Genomic DNA, 20,253 nt, shown 5'->3' on the forward strand with positions numbered 1-20,253 from the left:
TTAAGCCAAGGTAAGATACATACTTGGGTCAATGGCTTCCAATGATTTTGTCTTTTGTTGAATGTTATGTTTTTTTTTAAGTTGTTCTGGCTAAGATATTTTATGATTAGTAGAAGTAATATTTAATTTTTCTTAAAACATTTACTGAAATTAAAAGAAATGGCTACCAGTGGCCCCAAAATTTAGAAATTAAATATAGGTAATTAAACTTTATCAACTCTTAAAATGTCTAACTACTAGAACCTATTTTGTTTTATTTTGTTTTATATTGTTACCTAAGCTATAGCTTAAATTAAGAAACAATAGCAGTGAGTAATATATTTGGCTATAAGCTAAAATGAATTCCCATTTTCTCCTCCTTTCTTAAAATATATCAAGATTTTTAAAAGAACACATAATGCCAAGTAATTTTATTTCTGTTTTTATTTCTGTGTATCAGTGTGGAAATTCTGGCATTTCTTTAGGCCTTTGGTTTATTGTTTGAACTAAAATGATTTGTGAAAAATTCTTATTTTAACATTTCCTAGCAGGAAGGATGTCAAGGGAATATACTCCAGCTTTTTTCTGGTTGCTTTCCTCAAAATGCCCGAGTTCTTTACTACTTTTCATGAGTTATATACCTAACTAGAATCTTGAAGGCAAGAGAGTTTTCTAAAGTGATCCCAGTATGGAGAACAGAGTGAAGGAAGGATCAGAGAGGAATGCTATCTAGCAAGTGCTCCATGTCCATGTGGATGCTGCAAGGTACTGAAATACAAAGTGGAGAAGAGTCTTATCTTCCTACCAACCACTCCCCACTTTCTACAATTAATGTGGAGAGCCAATAATAGTATTTTTAAGAAATTTAAAATGAACCAAAAAAAATCTATATTTACTGTTTTCATTGCTCTTTAGTGCTTTGAGACACTCATTCTGTTTAACAGTTTCCCACTTTCTAGCAGCAGTTCAGCTATCTGATCAACTTAGTCTAACAATTGACAGGGATAATTTTTATAGTTATACTTAATTACATTGCTTTCCCCATTAAGTCAGTCACCTCCTAATCTTGATTGTCTTACACTTCCTGGATGAAGGGAGGATTTTAAAAGTGTAGTCCTGGAATGAACATTCTTGAACTCTGTCAGGTTACTTTGGTGGTGTTAAGACAAAAGTGAATATCAACAATTGAAATCCTTACATAGCACTCTAATTCACTAGAACTTTGGGAATATTATGTAATGGCTATAGCGTTAAGAATTCAGTATTAGGCTGTTTTCTAAAATGATCCAATTGCAATAATATTTAAAAATAGGATTGCAGAATGGAGGAGTACAGATAAGTTTTAAGAGTAAATAGTAATTATGCTAACATGATGTTTAAGCATTGAGCAGTAAGGTTCAAGTATGTTGATTCTTGTTGCTGAACTCTTCTATTACTTAAAAAGTCAAAGAAATTATCTTTGAATCTAAGTTACCTCAGGTATTAAGAAGTAGAGAACTACTTGCAGAGCTTTATGGTTTTGCCTGTGAGTTGTACCTAGAAGAATAGAAGGCTAGATTTGTTGTCTTTTTTTTTTTTTTAAGGAAATAATGATAAGTTAAAAATCAAAACCAAACATTTTCTGTAAATTGATTCTATTTTCTTAATTCCAGATCTTCCTTAATGATTGATTTTTTTATGTTTTCACTTTGTATTGTAATTTATTTTTTATACAAGTACTTTTATTTTTACTTTCAAGTTTAACTATTTGCTCCAAAAAAAACAATATTATAGATAGAGTTCTTATTATCTCTCAAGTTTTGAGTGCTTTATTTTTAACTGACCATGATTGCCTCCATTTTTATGGCAAAATAAACGTGAATGCCAATTTAGATTCTTATGGGTAATTTATAAAACTAGTCCGATAATTTATGTATTTTTAACAAAGGCTCTCATTAAGGTCATGTTAGGTCTGTTTGGCAACTCTGCCCCTTCACATTATCTTCAGTCTGTGGAACACATATTTGATAAAGTGTTGTAAGATCACTGGAATAGAGGTAGACAAATTTTATGCTTTCCTAAGTGTGCCATCTTCTCCTTTCCCCCCACATTGCAGTTACTAACATTTGAATATATCTTGGATTTAATTAATGAGAATTTATGTTAAAATGTATCAAAATCCTACATTTATAATTTCATTAAAATGAAAATGTTAGCTTTAAATAGAAATAGTTGGGGGCCTCCCTGGTGGCGCAAGGGGTTAAGATGCAACCTATAAAGCTATCTGCAGCCATTGCAGCATGAGTTCAATCCCAGGCCAGGGAGGAACCCACATGGTGCAGCAGACCTCTCCTGACTTGCCTGCTGCTCCTCTCAGCAGTGTATTTCAGTCGGTCTGCCTGTTCTGTTCCCCACTCTGTCTCTGGAAGATCCTCCCACCCCCCACGCCTCTGGCCTACCCGAGTTCTTGTATGCATAAATAAATAAATCTTGAAAAAAAGAAGAAATATTTGCTTCCACATGATGCAGTTTTTGTTGAAATTGAACATGTCCCTAGGGGAAAGTAACTGAAAAGAGCTATTGTGGTAATGAAAGTAGGTTGTGAAATTTTCCTTCATCCTTGCATAAGTCAGTGAAAATTACCCTTTTATTTGTTTTTTTAAATTTTTTGGATAGTCTCCTAATGACCATAATCTAAATTCACTACACAAAGCTCTATTGGATATGTATCTTGAAATAAAGTTGATTAATATAAAGTGCCACCCTGTGGTTAAAAAGCACGTCAGAAGGAGAGCACCTTTTTGATCTAAATTCTTAATGATTTGTTCTGTGTGTTTAGTAATATACAATTTTTAAAGGTATAAATACCATGTGACTAGAAAACTTGCCTTATTTGATTAAAAAACTAGGTAGATAATATTTTATCAAATACTGCTCTTATAAGTAAAACAGCTGTTAAGAATAGTTAGTCGGATTTGGGGATATTCCTCTATTTTAGGGGAATCTACATATTTTACTCACATTATATTACACATGTATAGAGGCATTAATGTTTACTTTCTCTAAAAGTGGGTAAATGTTAGCATTACTACTTAGGGATATTTATATTAATAGTTTTCAGATCGTAAAATTCTCATGTGTTAGGAATGATACTGTATATGCTGCCTTGCTTCGTAATAGTATTCTCAGTCAGAAAAATCGAGAAAATTATCAGGTTTTGGCATTGGTCATTGTTCAATTTGTGACTTGGAATTTCAAATGATAGCAGGAGAATTAAGATCCATTAAAATAGATGGTACATGGTTTATGAATGTGCCAAATTCTTGATTGACTAATGAATTGACTGCTTGTAATTCCTCACTGTCATTTCATAGCACTTCCATTTTTGCAATATTTTCAGACTCAAGTTGCTTTTGAAGTGGGAAACTGTATTTTGGATGAGTATCTTTTGGAAAGGAGCATACGTGATTGTTCACAAATAGCAAAGTGAGCTCTGTATATTTTCATCACTATTCTTACTGAAGGAAATAAATTAAGCAACCTTATACGGGCAGCAGAAGGATTCTACTAAGGTCTCTCATCTGATCTTTGTCCATGTGAGGAATTGTCCTCTTTCAATACTTCACTGCCTTGTGAGGAGCTAGAAAGGAAGATTTAGTGGAAGATTAATGTGATTCTATCTCATAAGTGGCAGTCAAGTGTAATCTCCAACTTTACTCAGTAGATGGGTAAGTGACTTTTAAGCCTTTCTCAGAAAATAGATTTCCTGCTGTAACCTCTCAAGAGGGGAAAAATAGTATTTTTTAATTAGAATGTCAGTGTCAGATGTAATATTCTATTCTCTTCTATTTTTGTTTAGAAATGACAATGATGTGTTTACAAGGTTTGAAAGGAAAACTGAGTTTTGAAACAAGTTCAAAAGCAATTTTTGAGGTATGGGGGTATTCTTTGAACCCAATAAAAATCTAGAAGTAAAACTCTGTGGTGTTGAAAGAGGACCATTTACTCCAGTAGAAGGAAAAACTAATCGTCTATATGGCTCAGATTGGTGTGCATTCCTCTGTACATTGTCTTTTTCAGTATCAGAACTAGGTTTTTATTATAATTATAAATTAAAAGTCAGCCTTTCCTCTTACTACCTTTAAAAAGACCCTCTTTACCTACCGTCACTTTTATTAAAAAAAAATTAAGAATTTTAAACAAATAGACTGGTTTTCTTCCTTAATAAATTTAAGCCATAATATGGGGAGAAATGCATACTTCATGCCTGACATCTCATAATGTTATTCTCAATTCTGAATTCTGTTTTAAATTTGTTTTGTCCTTAAGATGTTCAAATAAGTTGAAAGAAGTTAGGTTTAGGAATTACATGATAAAACTTTTAAAACTTCTTCAGATTCAGTCATCTTGCTTGGGAATAATTTGTTAACTATAGACAATGGAATTGTATTTTAAATCTTTTGTGTGTGTGTCATGTTTTTCTCCCTCTAAAGCAGAGAAACTAACCCTAGCCAACTGTTTGGTAAATGGATTCTTTCCAGTGTGATCCAACAAAATGCTCTTAACCAGGAGCTATTTAGAACAAGTAATTTCACCTTTTCTACTACGAAAAATATAACATTATGACTAGGAGACTATTTGGCATTAACTTTTGCTTCTTCCTTTAATATAAGGGGAGGAAAATTTCATTCTTTAAAAACCAAGAAATAATTATCATTTTAAAAAGTTCTTGTTTACAGTATAGACTCCTAGCTATAAGCTAGTATGTTCATTTCAATATGACTAACCATTTATTCCAGTAGTCTTAAATATTGTATGATTTCATCTGTGGTATCAGCTGTAATTTATAAGAGGAAGACGTAATTTTCTGTCAGCACTGTTAAGTTTTTGTATCTAGAAATTTGCATTTAGTGTAATTCTCTTCTTTAACAGGTCCTGTTTTTTAACTTAAAAAATTTTTTTGTGTGAGATAGTGTATTCTTAACTTTATAGCCAACATATAGTGCAATGGATATTATGTGAGTTAAATAGACATGATTTCTGTCTCCTCACCATTTTCATATCTATATTTAAATTTTTTGTATAGCTATGTACAGGGTGTTTGGTATTGAACCATTAACTTCTGATACAGCATGGGATTCAGTAGACTATCTCCAGAGTAGTCTTCAGGCTCAGGAATTAGGTCCATTTTAGCATCTACTCAGAAAGTTTGATTTACTCTTTGAAAATTTCAATTCAAAGATGATTCATTCCTTAACCAGGAACCAGAGATAGAAGACTACCATTCAGTGCTTATATTTAATAGTTTATCCTTATGAATAGTAGATATGCTGCAGACATTTAAAGCTGTTAATATTGAAATTCTTTTGCCGGAAAAACTAGTAATTAAGAGGCCTTCTTAAATAATGTTTCTCAGTTGAAGTGGCAAGTTCAGTTTTCTCTGTAATAGAAAAGAAACAGAGTTCTATAAAAACAAATTTTGCAGAAATCTTTTGATGTGTTTCTTGTAGGGACTATTTTTTGGATGAAATGATTGGGTTGAGAAATATGTTGCTTTTTAAGTTAGTACAGAGAACTCTACTGTGTAAATAAGATTAGTGAGAGTGTTTTATGTTTTTTAGGTTCATTGTCAAGTAAATTCCTAGTTGTGTAGCATAATTAAAGGGAAGAAACTGCTAGAAATTTTACTAGTCAGTCTTATACCTGTGCCTCGAGGTTAACGGGATTATTTCTTCTTTGTTCAAATAAAACAAATGTAATGATAATTTCTTTATTGGCCCATAATGAGTTTCAAGCTAAGTATAAAGTATACATAGGTACATGTTAGGTGACATGAGAAATTCTAATAAGTCCACATTTATCACAGGCAAGAAATCAGTTATTTTATTAACTCCAGTTTGAATAAGCAGTTTTTGTTTGAGCATTTCTTACATTGTCTGAATTTAGTCATTAATCCACCATTAAAATTACTTAGTAAAAATAGTCCCTCTCTGGTTAGTTCTGATCACCCACCACTAGAGGTCACTTTAACTCAAGGACCCTCTCTTCCCCTGCCCTTATCTGTGGAATACTGTTCAGCTATAGCATAATTGAATATCTTGGGGTGAATTTAGAGCTCTTGTTCTCAGAATTTGTGAAGCCCCTCACTTATAAAGAAAACCTTTTGTGTTTCTTTTAACCTACCAAATTAGTTTTATAGCAGCTGAAATACAACCTAATCATCACTATAGATAACAACCCATATTGAATGTTGTTACTGCTTTTTTAAAATAATGTTTTTTATTGCTTTAACATAGATTTGTTTATATTTTAGACGTGTAAGATCTCTTTTTAAGACTAGCAGTAGTATTTTGTTTTTTTTATTATAGGATCTTCTGTTTAGTTGTGGTGACTGCTTTTAATTTAAATTCCTAAGAAATTTCCTGCTTTCTATTTTTAGAATAATGCACAATGATTTACAAATCAACCATTGCCAGAGAATTATAAACCAATCTAAATGCTGTTTTTTAATTTTGAATGCTTTACTTATGAGGGTTTATTTGTGATAATTGAAAAAACTCCATTTACTGACTTTTAAATAAATATTATTATTAAAACTTGAGACTTAAAGCTGTTGATTTGATTTTATTAATTTGTAAAATGCCATTGTTGAAAGCTAGTATCAATATAAATTTTTTTTTAACTTCTTACTCTTTTTTTTGATAGCATTAACCTGTTTTCTACTTTGCCTTACTGTAAATGGGGACAGTATATGACTGACTAGTTTATGTGACTAAGCTATCAAGTTAAAATCATGTTCAATATAATAATATTGGTCATTATGTGTTGCAAATAACCTGAAGAGCCCTAAAAGCTATCTTACTGTTTTTTCCAACCCTTTAATTTGAAAATTTTAAGCATACAGAAACTAAAAGAATAGTACACTGATCACCTGTATATCTGTGTTGTATAGTCAATAATTATTATTCAAAAATTATTTAATTCAATAATTTTGTTCTGTTTTACATGTTTTTGAATGTATTTTCTGAACCATTTGAAATTAAGTTGGAGGTATTATGACACTTGACCTGTAAATACTTCAGCACATATTTCCTATAAGGAGCATTTCTTTATAACCACAATGCCATTATCACATCTAAGAAGACCAGCAGTAATTTTATTGCCATCTAATATTCTTTATAAAATCAAAGTATTCTAATTCAATACAAGATATAGATTGTAATAGACTTTTCAAATTTAAGATTTCATCCAGTCCTGCATATTATCTTTTAGTTGTTTAGGATGTTAAATTCCACTAAAAATTTACTATAGATGTCATATACTTTTCTGATACTTGTGCTTATGCTGATTGTTTTCATTAATAACACCTGCTGTATGTGCAAGTGAAGTAGAATCTGGGTGTCAGTAGGAGATGGAATTTATAAGTCATTGGTAGGAATTTAAAGGGTTTTTTTTCTAGTAATGAGAGAATGACTGAATTTTCTCATTATTACTGGTTAGTTTAAGCTTAAACATAGAAATGTTTGTGTTATGTGATACTCTTCATTTTATGAAGAAAAGAAACTTATTCTAATCAGCCATCATGTTTTATAATGCTTATGTGCCTATTTTAAATAACAAAAATGTTTCCATAAAATTGATTTTCTTTTGTGTTTTGGAAACTGGTAACATTTTTAGAAATTAGCCCAATTTATAATGATACCTTTATCTTGATAGATTTGAAATATTTCAGATTATAGATTTTTTATTTTATAACTATTATACTTTTAATAAGACCACAAAGTTGCAAATAGTTTCAATGTAATTTTTTCTCAAATATGGCTTGAAAGCTCATAGTGTATGTATGTCTGTAGATACATGCATGTGTATGTTTTAAGTGATTTTTTAGGAGACTGTTGTGTATATGAAATACTGTTCATCTCACAGTCAGGATATCTTAGTCCTAGTTCTGTCTTTACTATCTAACAGTCATCTGATCTCAAACAAGTCTTTGTCTGGTTCATGTGTCCTCATCTATAAAATGGGGATAATACCAGTTCTGCTATTGTGACATGATTGTTTCCTATGTTAAATAATGTCATATGAAAGCAACTCAGAACCATAGAATTCTATAAAATGTGGGAGAGTAAATCGGTTACTATTAATTATATTTAAATAAAAGTACTGAATACTGCTTCTTTAGATTTGGCAGTGACTTTTTAAAACAATGGTTTTGAATTATCTCACCTTTATTAAATGTCAAGGTGAGTAAATTAATTGTAGTGTTCAAAATAAGAATCTAGTCATTTTGTTGGGTGAAATAAAATATGTATTATGAGTGGTATAGAATTAAGTATTTGTTCAATTAAAAACAAATAATAACAACTTATAATGTGTTTTTAGTGTGTGTTAAGTTTTGTTCTCGAGTGATTTTCATAAATCTGGCTGTTGGTATGAATTTTTTTAATGATAAATGTTATTACTCAGAAGATAATTGTTCAAAAAGTTTGTGACATTCTTGGTCTGAAAGTATCATCAAGATAGATGTTTAACCTTTTCAAAAATTTGCTTAGAAAATAAAAGCCCCATTTAGGTTGTAGCTCATTTTAATTCTATGAAGAAATTGTAGCTAACTTAAGCCTTGCTAATGTTTGTAGTGTTAAGCATCACAAAATTAATATGAATATCTGCTTTCTATATTTTTATTTCCTTGCAGCTTTTAGGGTGTGCATACATAAATCAAGTAATCTTGGAAGATCTTAGCATTGTGGACACTGATAGTTTTCTATTTAAAAATGGATTATAAGAGGAGATGAAAATAAGGAACAAATCCTAGAGTTAATTATGAAGATATTGCAGATAGTCTTTTGAAGTGCTTGGGCTAACAAAATTTCTACGTCATCTTCCTTGTTTTAAAAGTGTAAAAGATCCTGATGACACATTGTAGTTCATAATGGCATGATGCCTTAAGCACTGATTTTAGTCTTTAAAATTTCTACTTCATTCTAAAATAGTGTACTTTGAAATCTAGTGTTTTTTTTTAGGTTATTTCCACAGGTTTTTGCTAGGTATTAAGCAGATCTTTTTGCAGATTAGAACTCTGGCAACATGTATGTATTATATATATAAAATTCTCCTTTCCAAATATTTTATAGATCCCAGTCATGTTTTGTCTTCATAAAAGTATATAAAAAGTTAATATTTTTCCCTGTATATATCCATAGAAATTAAGCTCTTGATCTCAAATATAGAAAGATAAAATTCATATTCTACCCGGGTAGCTTCTTTACTATATTAAGTCTGTATCTTTTTTTTTTTTGAACAGAGATGTGCTCCTGCATCTATTCGCCTCATGGACAACCAGCAGTTTCAGTTTGGTGAGTGAGGAGTGGTAATTTTAGAATTTGCTTATTGAACTATAAAATTTGATGAAATACCAATTATGTGTGAAGAAAATACTGAGTATAGAGCTAGAAAGGCGAATGCCATGGTACCTGGAATTTCTCAGTTTAATAAAAACAGGAAGTTATGTAAATGAATGAGGGCAGGGTTATTAGAAGTGCTGAGAAAGAAGAGTGCCAATAATGAAATGGGTTTGTCTGCTTTGTTTTGCTTCAGATAGTGATGGAGAATCAAGAAAGGCTTCTTAAAGGGGTGTGATGCTTAAGCTAAATTTTAAAAGAGGAATTAAATTTGTCTGAGATGATCTCTTATTAGATCCTACAACAGCTGAAAATGCCTTTTGAATCTCTATAACTTTTTTTGGCTTCTCAGTACCCATTGAGGCCTTTGCTTCTTTATGTCCTGCCATAGCATCTTGATGAGGCAACTATAGAGTAACACTTAATACAGCAAGGTTTGTTAGGGACTTTGCTCTCACCACATGACTGATTGGTTGGTGTTTGTACCATATTGCTACAACAGGCATTTGACGTGCTGGCTGGATCAATCATCAAATTGGGAAAAGAGGGTGAACAAATCTTGGACCGCACATGGTGTTAAGTGCTAAGCACGTTTATAAATAGCACAATTTATCAAATATCTCCTCACATTTGTTCTTCAAGGAGATATTCCCAATTTGTAAATATTTTGTCCAAAGTCCACAAGTCATATAGGGTAAAACTGGGGTTGAACCCAATCTGATTCCAAAACCCAAGACTTTTTCTACTGTCTCAGACTACTTCTTTGAACTATAGATGTTATTTATTTGTTTTTTGTGGGACCCTCGCCGACGGCCGGGGAACGAACTGGCGCTGCAGAGGCTGCGGGCAGCCTCGCAGCCCAGCACTCAACTGCTGCGCCACCAGGGGAGGCCCTGTAGATGTTATTTAATCCTTTAAATTTATTTAATACTGCAACAACACAAAATTTACTAATCTGTCTCGCTAGTATATTTGAAAACTAGTTCTTTCATTTATTAGAAAAGATAAAATGATAAACAGAGTATACTTAGAATGTAATTAATTGAATAGGTAACATTAAGAATACATGAAAGATAATAAAATCTTTTAATTAATACTAATGCTTGACCCACTTAAAAGTGGGGTATCCTCATATACTGTGACTTACCTGAGGAACAGGTAATTTCAATTTTGTAAGAATACACCCCCACACACACATACAAGCACACACACGCACACACTTATAAATTTATCTCCAGTTGTCAAAAAGGATGAATTCCATTTGGAGCAACAAATAAATATTTTGATGATATGTTATTTCAAACTTTATATATGCTAGAAATGGTATCTTTTGAAATACAGAAGCAAATCTGATAGATTATAGTGAAATAAAAAATGAATCCCCAAAGTAAACCTCTTACTTTCAATTCAGGAACTCAGAAAGATTGCTAGGTTGATCTCTGTTTAATCTGCCCTTCTTTATTTTTTTATTTTTTTGCTTTGTTCAGTTTTCCAGGATTATCTAATTCTTAGTCTGTTTAAGATTTACATATTTTATGTAACTCAGTTTCCTACTATAATCAGTAAAAATGTAATAAATATTATAGATTAATGTTGTTACTTTTAAAAAATAGATAATGGAAGAAAGATTATAGGTGATAGTTCCTTCCCTGCCACAGAAGCCCTTTTTTAAATGAAAAAACTAGTTTTGCACTTTTAAAAGAAAAACAGGACCTACACTTAAAAAAAAAAAAATCCCCAAATCTTAAAGTCTTTTTTCTAAAAAACAAACTTTTTATTTGGAGATAGATTTACTAGAACCTTTAAAATTCTTTATAAAACTATATGCAACTGGTATGCTACATCTTTTCTGAATTGGGTTCATAGCACTAAGACCAGATGCATGACTCAAATATAACAGTAATGGGAGTTAAATTGCTACTCTGAAAACAATGAGAAAAGAGTAAAAACACTTTCCTTCAATTAAACTCAATCCGCAGGCAAAGTTGTTAATTTAACAGACTCTGAGACACCATTTATGTTATTTTGGCAATTTTAACTCTCTGGGTGTGATTAAGGAAACAATTACTAGTTTTATGCCAAGAATTCTGGGTAAATTAAGAATTAATTAAGAAACAACCTTAAGCTCAGCATTGACTCCATATTTGATTATAGATCTGAATGGCTTTTGCATCATTAAAAAACAAAAAAAGCAAAAATCACCACCATTAGGTATGCTAAATGAAATAGAAATTAATGAAATGATTTTATCACATATAAACTATTACACTGAAAGATATCCTAAACTATGTCTAGTATTAATTACATATAGTAATTGGACTTAAAAATAAAAACCCATGAAGGGGCTTGTGAACAACAGTTTGTGACTTGAAAGAAGGGTAATAGATAGATAAATATATAAAATGCTATATATATAAATAGGGAGATTTTAAAAATTAAAATTATACTCATTTACTTTTAGAGTACAAAGTTAAAGTAACCTTTTGATTAAAAAAAACACAAAATCTGCTATTAACTTAAAATGTGAATTTTTTTTTTCTCTCTAGGTCATGCTCTTAAACCTCAGGTTTCTTCTATTTTTACATCATTTTTGGATGGACTAAAAAAGTTTTATATTACAAAGGTAATTATTTTATAAATGCTAAAGTGTTAAATATTTAGGGTATTTTGTTTCCTGTCTTCTTCCCTTCAAATGGACCTATTATAAGTATGTTTTTCCATGTAGCTATGTATAAATCATTATTTTTTTCATGTTTGAATAAATATTATCAGTAAATCAATCATGCATTCAATTTTAGAAATTGAAATTCTTTTCCAGGTTTGAGGTTCCTAAAAGTAACACTGCATTGAACAGTTTCATGCATGTAACTTTTTTTATAGCTTAAATATTTGCCTTTACAGTAAATATACATAAGTGAAATAGCGTGGAATTTTTAAAAAAGCTTTTGATGAATTCCTTCCCTAAAGGATTATACTAGTTTACACTACCACCAGCACTGCATGTGCCATTCTGTTGTTGTTGTATCCTTGCTATTACATGTGGGATTCCTGTTTTGTTGTTTTAAAATCATTATATCCAGGGGGAAATACTACTTTATTTTAGTTGTTGTTTCTTGAAACTCCAAAGAGACGATAACTATTTCCCTGTATTTTCTAGATGCAATTTTCATGCGAATTAGTTGGATATGATGGTTTTGTCAGGGGTGACAGTTCATGTTTTTCTTCTTGGTGCTTTGGAATGTGTCCTTTGAGTAATGGAATTATTTATCACAAAGGCACACAAAATCTCTTATTAAAAAAGGGAGTCATCTGATAAATGTAGATAAATGTAGATAAATGTGATAAATGTAGATAAGTTTTCCAATAAGATGACTCCCTTTTTTAATAAGAGATTTTGTGTGTGTGTGTATAAAATTAATTTTTTTTTCTTTTCCTGTGATTATTTCTAAGCTTAGAGAAGACTTCCTCTATACATATGATATAGGAATATTTTCTTTCTGACTTTTTTGTTAAACGGAAATTAAAAAAAATATTTATTCCTATTTGAATTTATTTCAATTTTGTGACATAAAATAAAGATCCAAATTAATCTTCATCTCCTGCTCCCCCAGTTGCTAGCCAGTTTCTAGCACTATAAACTAATTAATCCCTGCTTTCCTTATAATGATTTGCCATGTCTGAGACATCTTTTTATATACTTACTCAAGAAATAGACTCCATTTAATGTATCTAATTCTTTTTAATGAGCTTTCGTTTTTGAAAAAGTAAATGATTTTAATTCCTGTATGTCTAGTTTACCCTCTTGTTTTCAAAATTTTCCTTGTTAAAACCATCATCTATCTACCTATTTATTATTCTAGGAAAACTCTCACCCATTTTAGGAAGTGCATCAAAAACTTTATTGCAACTAATATAAACCAGTTTATTAATTTGGGCAAGCATTGACATGTTTTATAATAATTTAGTTTATGCACTCAGAAACATGTCCTTATCTTCTTTTAAACATTTTTTCCTGATTAAGTTATATATTTGTTTTTAAGATTATTCTTAGTTATTTTATATTTTAATTTTATACTAAAATCTCCTTCAAAAATATTTAATAAGTTTTTATTGGCATGTAAAGATGCTGTTGTTTTTCACCCCCCCATACTCTGCCTCTTTATTATGTTCTGTCATTCTGATAGGCTTATTTGATCATTTATTAAAATCATAATTATCGCAAGTCATTTTTTGTATTTTGTAAAAAGCCAGTGTTGTCATGATTGACACCATGGAATATTTTGAAATGAAGCATTTTCTATAGTTTTGTTTTATTGTAACGAATAGTTGCATTAAGCATTCTTTTTTGATTGACACATAAAATTCCAAAGCTCAATTCTTAATGAGTTGCTATGTTTGAGACCAGATCAGAAGGGGAAAGAGAGCAATATGTATTTTCAGTAATTATGTTGTTGCATAACACTTATGTCTAATATATGCTTTTTTATAGTTTAAAGGATTTGATCCAAATCAGATAAGTGTCGCCACATTACTGTTTGAAGGGGACCGTGAGAAGGTCCTTCAACATGAAAAACAAGTGTACGACATTGCTGCAAAATTTGGGTATGGCGTTTAAGTTCATAATGCCAAGAGAAAATTAAACTGAAATTCTAGCATCTGTAAGCAGTTGTTAGTGTGCTCTTTTTAGTATTAAATGATAGTCAATTTAAAATCTTGTATTGGTTTATTACCAAAATTTGTAGAAATTAGATTGGTATGTTGCTTTTTGCTTTTCTGATCATATATATGATGCATTAAACGTTCCATTTGTGCTGATTTTATATTTTGTGTTTGTTTTGCTAGAGTGAAATTAGATTCATGTCATGTTTATCAATTTTTCATGATAATAGTATATGTATAAAACATGTTATTAGTGTGTTTTTAAAAGGAAATTGTGTTTAATCAAAAGTATTTGATAAATTATCTGTACTCCACCCCCTGTCACTTATTGTTCTCTGCTGGTTTAAAGAAACAGAAAACATTTCACATCTATAACCAACTGAATAATGATTGGGTGGTTTCTGTCTGTCTGCTTGATGGATTATAAGATTGATGGATGAGAGCTAGAGTGAAAATGCCATTTATCAGGACTACATTTTTTTCTTTCCTTTTTAACTAAATAGACTAACTGTTTTCTGGATACCAGTTTGTACTTTTTTTTATTTCAGAACTAAAATATGGAGACATTATGCTTAATCAGTTCCTTGTAAATATTTACTTTTATTCCTTTTTTGCTATTTTTTATGAGAATATCATGTGATGTTCAACCCTTTACCTTATGATTTTCTGAATTTAGTGTTAGTGTAGTATTTGTCACAAAAGATTTAATCTTGAAATTTTTAGTATATTTTTGTGCATTTTTTGAGTTTTGCATTTTCTCTCGGTTTTACTTGTTTGTATCTTATTCTGAAATTAGCCAGTGGAATTTTAATTTCTTTAGTAAAATGTGAAATTCAGTAATCTTTCAATTTCCTCCTCCACACTACTTTTTTTGGAATTATTAATTTTTTAAATAATTAAAGACTAAATGTACTATAAAAATTCATTTAATGACCAAATAGCTTAAATTTCAGTTAATCTGAATTTTTGTTTTAATGTATATGTTTTCCTTTCCATACAGCATTTAAAGTACCATACCAGAATTTAGTAACATACTAAATAGTTGTGTGGGGCACATAAATAAATTGATTTTAAAACTTTTTTCTAAAAGTCCGTATTATTCAGGAAAAATTGAGATTTAAATTAAAACTTTTTATATCTACTCCAGTCTTAAATACTAGAGTTTTAACTTTTTAAAAAATATTTTATTTTATATAATTCTTACATCATTTTTCATCTTTGTACAATGTATGCATTTTCATTTTGGTTATATTCCCCATACAATTGCATCCCCCACCCCTTATTTAGAGATTTAACTTTTAAAATTCTTTAAATATTTAATATTTAATTGGGATTTTCAGAAGGACTTGTAGGAAATAGATACTGAAAATATTTGACTCACTATATATAAAATTGTTTGCTTGTTTCCATCTCATTCCTCTCACCGCCCCACCCTGTGTCCTTTGATTCTCTCTCTCCCTGCCACTACTTTTTAAGATCTTTAATTACAATTATAATTCAGAATAGCTGGCAAATCTTTATTAGCACATATCCTGTTGACTGGGGTAGGATGATGAAAAATGTTTCTTTGTTCTACATCATACATAATTTTTATAAGGTATGCCCTGTCTCTTTTGGGGTATCACCATTTCTGGTTCATATTAGATGCTTTATTAAATATTTGTGGAAAGAATTAATGAAACTGAATAGTTTTTCCCTGACATCTTTAATTCTATTTCTTTAATGTCTTAATTACTATGCCAATCTAGAAACAGTGTTTTAATCTTTAAGTACTTATCAGAAACATTTGTCAGTCTTACTTGATTTGAACTGTCAGTTGTCATAAATTCTTTTTTCACATAATTCTAGTTTTGTCTTTCTCATATTGTACCATCCATTTACAACTTAAAATAAGGTAGAATCTTCTTTAAGATGAATCCAGGTCTCATTAGGTGTTGATATTAGACTCCACAACTATTCATTTGATTCCAGCTCATCTTATAGTAAGCAAAAATTGTATCCATTAATATCTATATATATCCATTAATATATATGGATATATCTATATATATCCATTAATATCTATATATAATATCTATATATAGTTATATATAAATAGCTATTCAAAGCTAGGTTATAGCATTAAATACATCTTAGTTGGGGTCTCATTTTTTTGCTATTATTACTACTTCCTAGTTATGTTATAATGTTTCTTCATCTACTTTCATCCTGGCTCCCTTCATTTAGATGAAGAAATCTTTTGTTTTGAGCAACCTGTCTGTTATTAGCAGATGATTTAGGACTATTTGGGTTTTGTTTTTTGGGTTTTTTTGAGACTTGGAAATATCTTTTTGTGGTTTCTTAGCAGAACTGGTTTTCCCTCAGTTTTCTGCAGACACTAGTTCTTTGTTCTAATTGCTGAAAGAGTCCATAGTATTTTTATTATTTGGGATGCTACTCTGCTAACCCTTTCTCCTCAACTATTACACCTTCTGCATAACTGTATGCATAAAAACCTCCACTATGGCTCTTACAAAGTTTTCATCAGTTTAGTCGATGTATTTTATTTTGAATTAGGTTTTGTTATTTTATTTTTTATTTTCTGTTCCATCCTCTGTTCCTGTTGCTTAATTAACTTTAAATTGATTGTTTTTCATGAAGTTTCCCAATATTTGGGATATTGTTATGTGTTATCTTAGATATTTTTTTCTCCTTGCCTTCCACCCCCATCCTAACACTGCTAAATAGCTTTGAACATACACCATCTAACAGAACGTAATAGCCAAATGTTGAATAATCATACTTAGGTGTTTTATCTGTTTGCTATTAATGCACATGAACTTGTATAAGAGCTAAGCAGAGTAAACATTACCTGTCAACAGTCATGACAGATGTACTGACATTTAGCATAGAACTTAAGGTAATATATTATCATTATTTCTAAAGTATGTGCTTAAGTTGTTTAATGTAATTCAGCATGAGAGTGATTAGGTTCACCAGATGGCTCTTTTATATAAAAAGATTGTTTCTCATTCCTTTTTCATTAGTCTTCCTGGTTCTTTCTCATGAAACAGCTTTAAATTTGTTTAAGAACCTTGTTAATTGATGTTTGAAATTTGTGGCAAGGAGCAGGAAGTAGGGGATGAATGTTGCTACTTTAACATGAAACATTTTGAGTTTAAATATAGTTACTTGGAGTGACTGCAAAAGTAGCAAGTTAGAAGCATTTATTTTCTCAGCCCTACTGTTGCTTACATATTATATCTCCAGGTAATTCTGACTAGAAGATAGATAGTCCTGAAAGCTAAAAAAGGGAGAAGTTCCACAAAAGCTAAATTTGCATGGAAACCAATGATTCAGAAAGAGCAAATCTAGAAAGACTTTAGTGTGGACATCCAAATTCTTTCTGTTTTAGGTAAGAAAATGTATTATTAGCATTTGTCCAAATTGAACAGATCTCCCCACTCCCCATCTCTCTGACAGATGTTAGAATAGGGTCTAAGGAAAAATTGCTTGACCTGAGACTGGAAAGTAGGGCTTTTTATCATCCTGATATGAGAAACAGGGCTACCTATTACTTCAGCAAATATGTACTTAGCTGCACCTTTTCAAAAATTTGCTAGCCTTTTACACCCTTTCCTAGTCTTTCACTCTCCTTTTTTTTCCTACCACTGAAGCATTTCTATTTCCTAGATCAGTAGTATTTTTTCTCTCTTGTATTCAGTTTCCAAACATATGAACAGAACATGTCTATCTGAGGTATAAACTCAGCTGTTTTTCTCCAGGCACTTGCCATAGCAATTTTCTAATTTCCCTTTTGTTCTAGAACTTTACTTGACGCCCTGCTTCCAAACTCAAATCATACTCATCCAATCCAGAATTATCTTCTTTTTGTTACTTTGCTCTCTCAACTATTTGACCTGTTTTATCTTCTTTATTTATTAATATTCTAGTAATATAAACAACCTCTTCAGTTTCATTGTACCCAATTCTCAAGTAGTTCTAGACTAGAGCTGCTCCTATCAAATTTTCACCACTCCTTTTGATGCCACTAGTTTGTACATATCCAGCTATAATGATAAGTCAGGAAATCTGAGTTATCCTACATATACTAGCCTAAAATTGTCATTCAGTATTTGCATACAACAAGGCTAAATCTGCACTGTATTATTTATTTACTGCCAAATCTAAGCAAACTTTAGAGGAAGGAAGGATTTTAACTCTAAGGTGTTAACTGAAGTCATGAAAGAAATGATTCTTCCTAAAGAATCTCAAATAACAGGCTCAAGGCCTGAGTCTTAGATGATATCTTGGTTAAAGTCTTAGCATTCTGAGAGTGAGAATGTGAAGGTAGGGTATTAAGAAGAAATGTGAAAAGATAGGTATAAAAGTTAATTATCATTCGTGATGCCCCCCCCTTCCCAAAACAAGCACCAGAAGAAAGTATATTTTTGTTTTATCTGGTCTTTTTTTTTTTAAAGGTTTATTTATACAAGCACTGGGTACAGTCAGAAGCGCAGGAGGGTGAAAGAATTCACCAGAGCCAGAGCAGATTGACGAAATACACAGCTGAGGGGAGCGAGCAGTGGGCACAGCAGGAGAGGTCTGCACGCCATGTGGGACCCTCGCCCGGCTGGCCGGGGATTGAACTGGTGCTGCAGAGGCTGCTGGCAGCTTCGCAACCCAGCACTCAACCGCTGCGCCACCAGGGAGTCTTATTGAGGGGATTTTAGTGGGTACATTGAGTATTTGGACCAAGTTTTGTTTAGATGACTAATAATAATTAAAATATAATTTCTGGGGCTTCCCAGGTGGCATAGGGGTTAAATCTCAGTGCTACCACCTTGAAGGCCCATCACAACGACCTGAATTTGATCCCTGGCCAAAGAGCTAACCCACACAGGGCAGCTGACCTCTCCTAACTCACCCACTGCCCCCCTTAGCAGTGTCTTTCAGTAAATCTACCTGTTCTGCTCCTCACTCTATCTCTGGTGAATCCTCTCGCCCCTGCACCTCTGGCCTACATTCAGTTCTTATATGCATGCACGCATAAATAAATAAAATAAAATTTAATTTCTGCCTAATAACTGAAAAAAGAAATATTTTTTACTGAAGAGTAGTGGAAATCAGTAATCACTCATAGTCCTTTAAAATAAGAATGACTTTCACAAACTGGAGTGCTTGTGCTGAATTATATGTTGTATGGGATTAATTCTAACTAGATTACCAAATGCAGTTTCTATGGATAAAATTACTTTCAAGTTGAAATGTGCTCATAGTAGTAGCACCTTGCCTGTTGGTCTTGCACTTAACCTTTATGTTGCTTCACAAACTGTAATACTCCTGTGTAAGTACGTTTTGTTCTTTCATTAAGTTGTAAGTTCCATGAAGTAAACAGCCATGCCTAATGCTCCAAATTTTTTGTGCTCAAATAGTCAAACAACTGCTTGGTACTTGGAAGTAATTCCTTGCATATCTTTTTATATTAATATGATTATAATAATATAAATGGATAAATAAAAATATATCTATGAGTATATATTATCAAATAAAATGAATATTAAATAAAATAAGAGTATATCTATAAAGTAAAAGTATTTTGTTAAAATGTGAAAATTACTTAAACTTGTTTAAGCTTATTTTTCATGATTAATTCTGTTCTTTTGACAACATGGTAGTAGTAATTAAGGTCCTATGAGTCAGTTTTCATAGTTTGGTGGATAAAAGTTTGAAACTAAGGGCCAAACTGAAATATTAAAAGTGTTTTCAGATTTCTACTATACAAGCTTATATTTTTGCTAGGACTTGGATAAATTTATAATCTATGAGATTAAAATAAAAGTGAGATGCAATGTAATATATGTTACTCTGTAAAGCAATTATCTTGAGGTAGCATATCAATTTCTTTAGTTTTACATATTTTTAATAGTTCATTTGAAATATATTAAAAATTTGTTCTTTATATACAGTGGATTGGCAGCTGGAGAAGATAATGGACAGAGAGGTTATTTACTGACCTATGTCATTGCATACATTCGAGTAAGTTATCTCACACTTTGGTCTATGTTGCAAACAATCCTTTTTGCACATGAGTGAATAAAATAATGTTCTTAAATTTTAAGCTACTATAAGCTAATACATCATTTTGTGTGAATCCAGGATTAGGTACAATTCTTCAGAAACCAGCGAAACCTTTCACATATGCTTTTCAAAAATTTAAAGTTTATATTCTCTGTCTGGAAGTTGAATATACCAT

At 31.2% G+C, this 20,253-nt stretch overlaps 1 protein-coding gene across 1 annotated transcript in view; it reads left to right on the plus strand.

Moving 5' to 3' along the window:
• The window catches only part of AGPS (alkylglycerone phosphate synthase), a 102,136-nt gene that overhangs the window by 57,123 nt on the left and 24,760 nt on the right, over positions 1-20,253 (plus strand). The window contains exons 12-15 of the mRNA XM_037523609.1: positions 9,263-9,314; positions 11,906-11,982; positions 13,849-13,961; positions 19,967-20,036. Of these exons, the coding sequence (XP_037379506.1) occupies positions 9,263-9,314; positions 11,906-11,982; positions 13,849-13,961; positions 19,967-20,036 (312 nt within the window). The remainder of the gene's footprint in view (positions 1-9,262; positions 9,315-11,905; positions 11,983-13,848; positions 13,962-19,966; positions 20,037-20,253) is intronic.

Source organism: Talpa occidentalis, unplaced genomic scaffold, assembly GCF_014898055.3.
Source record: "Talpa occidentalis isolate TD23 unplaced genomic scaffold, MPIMG_talOcc4v2.1 talOcc4.3, whole genome shotgun sequence".
NCBI lineage: Eukaryota > Metazoa > Chordata > Mammalia > Eulipotyphla > Talpidae > Talpa > Talpa occidentalis.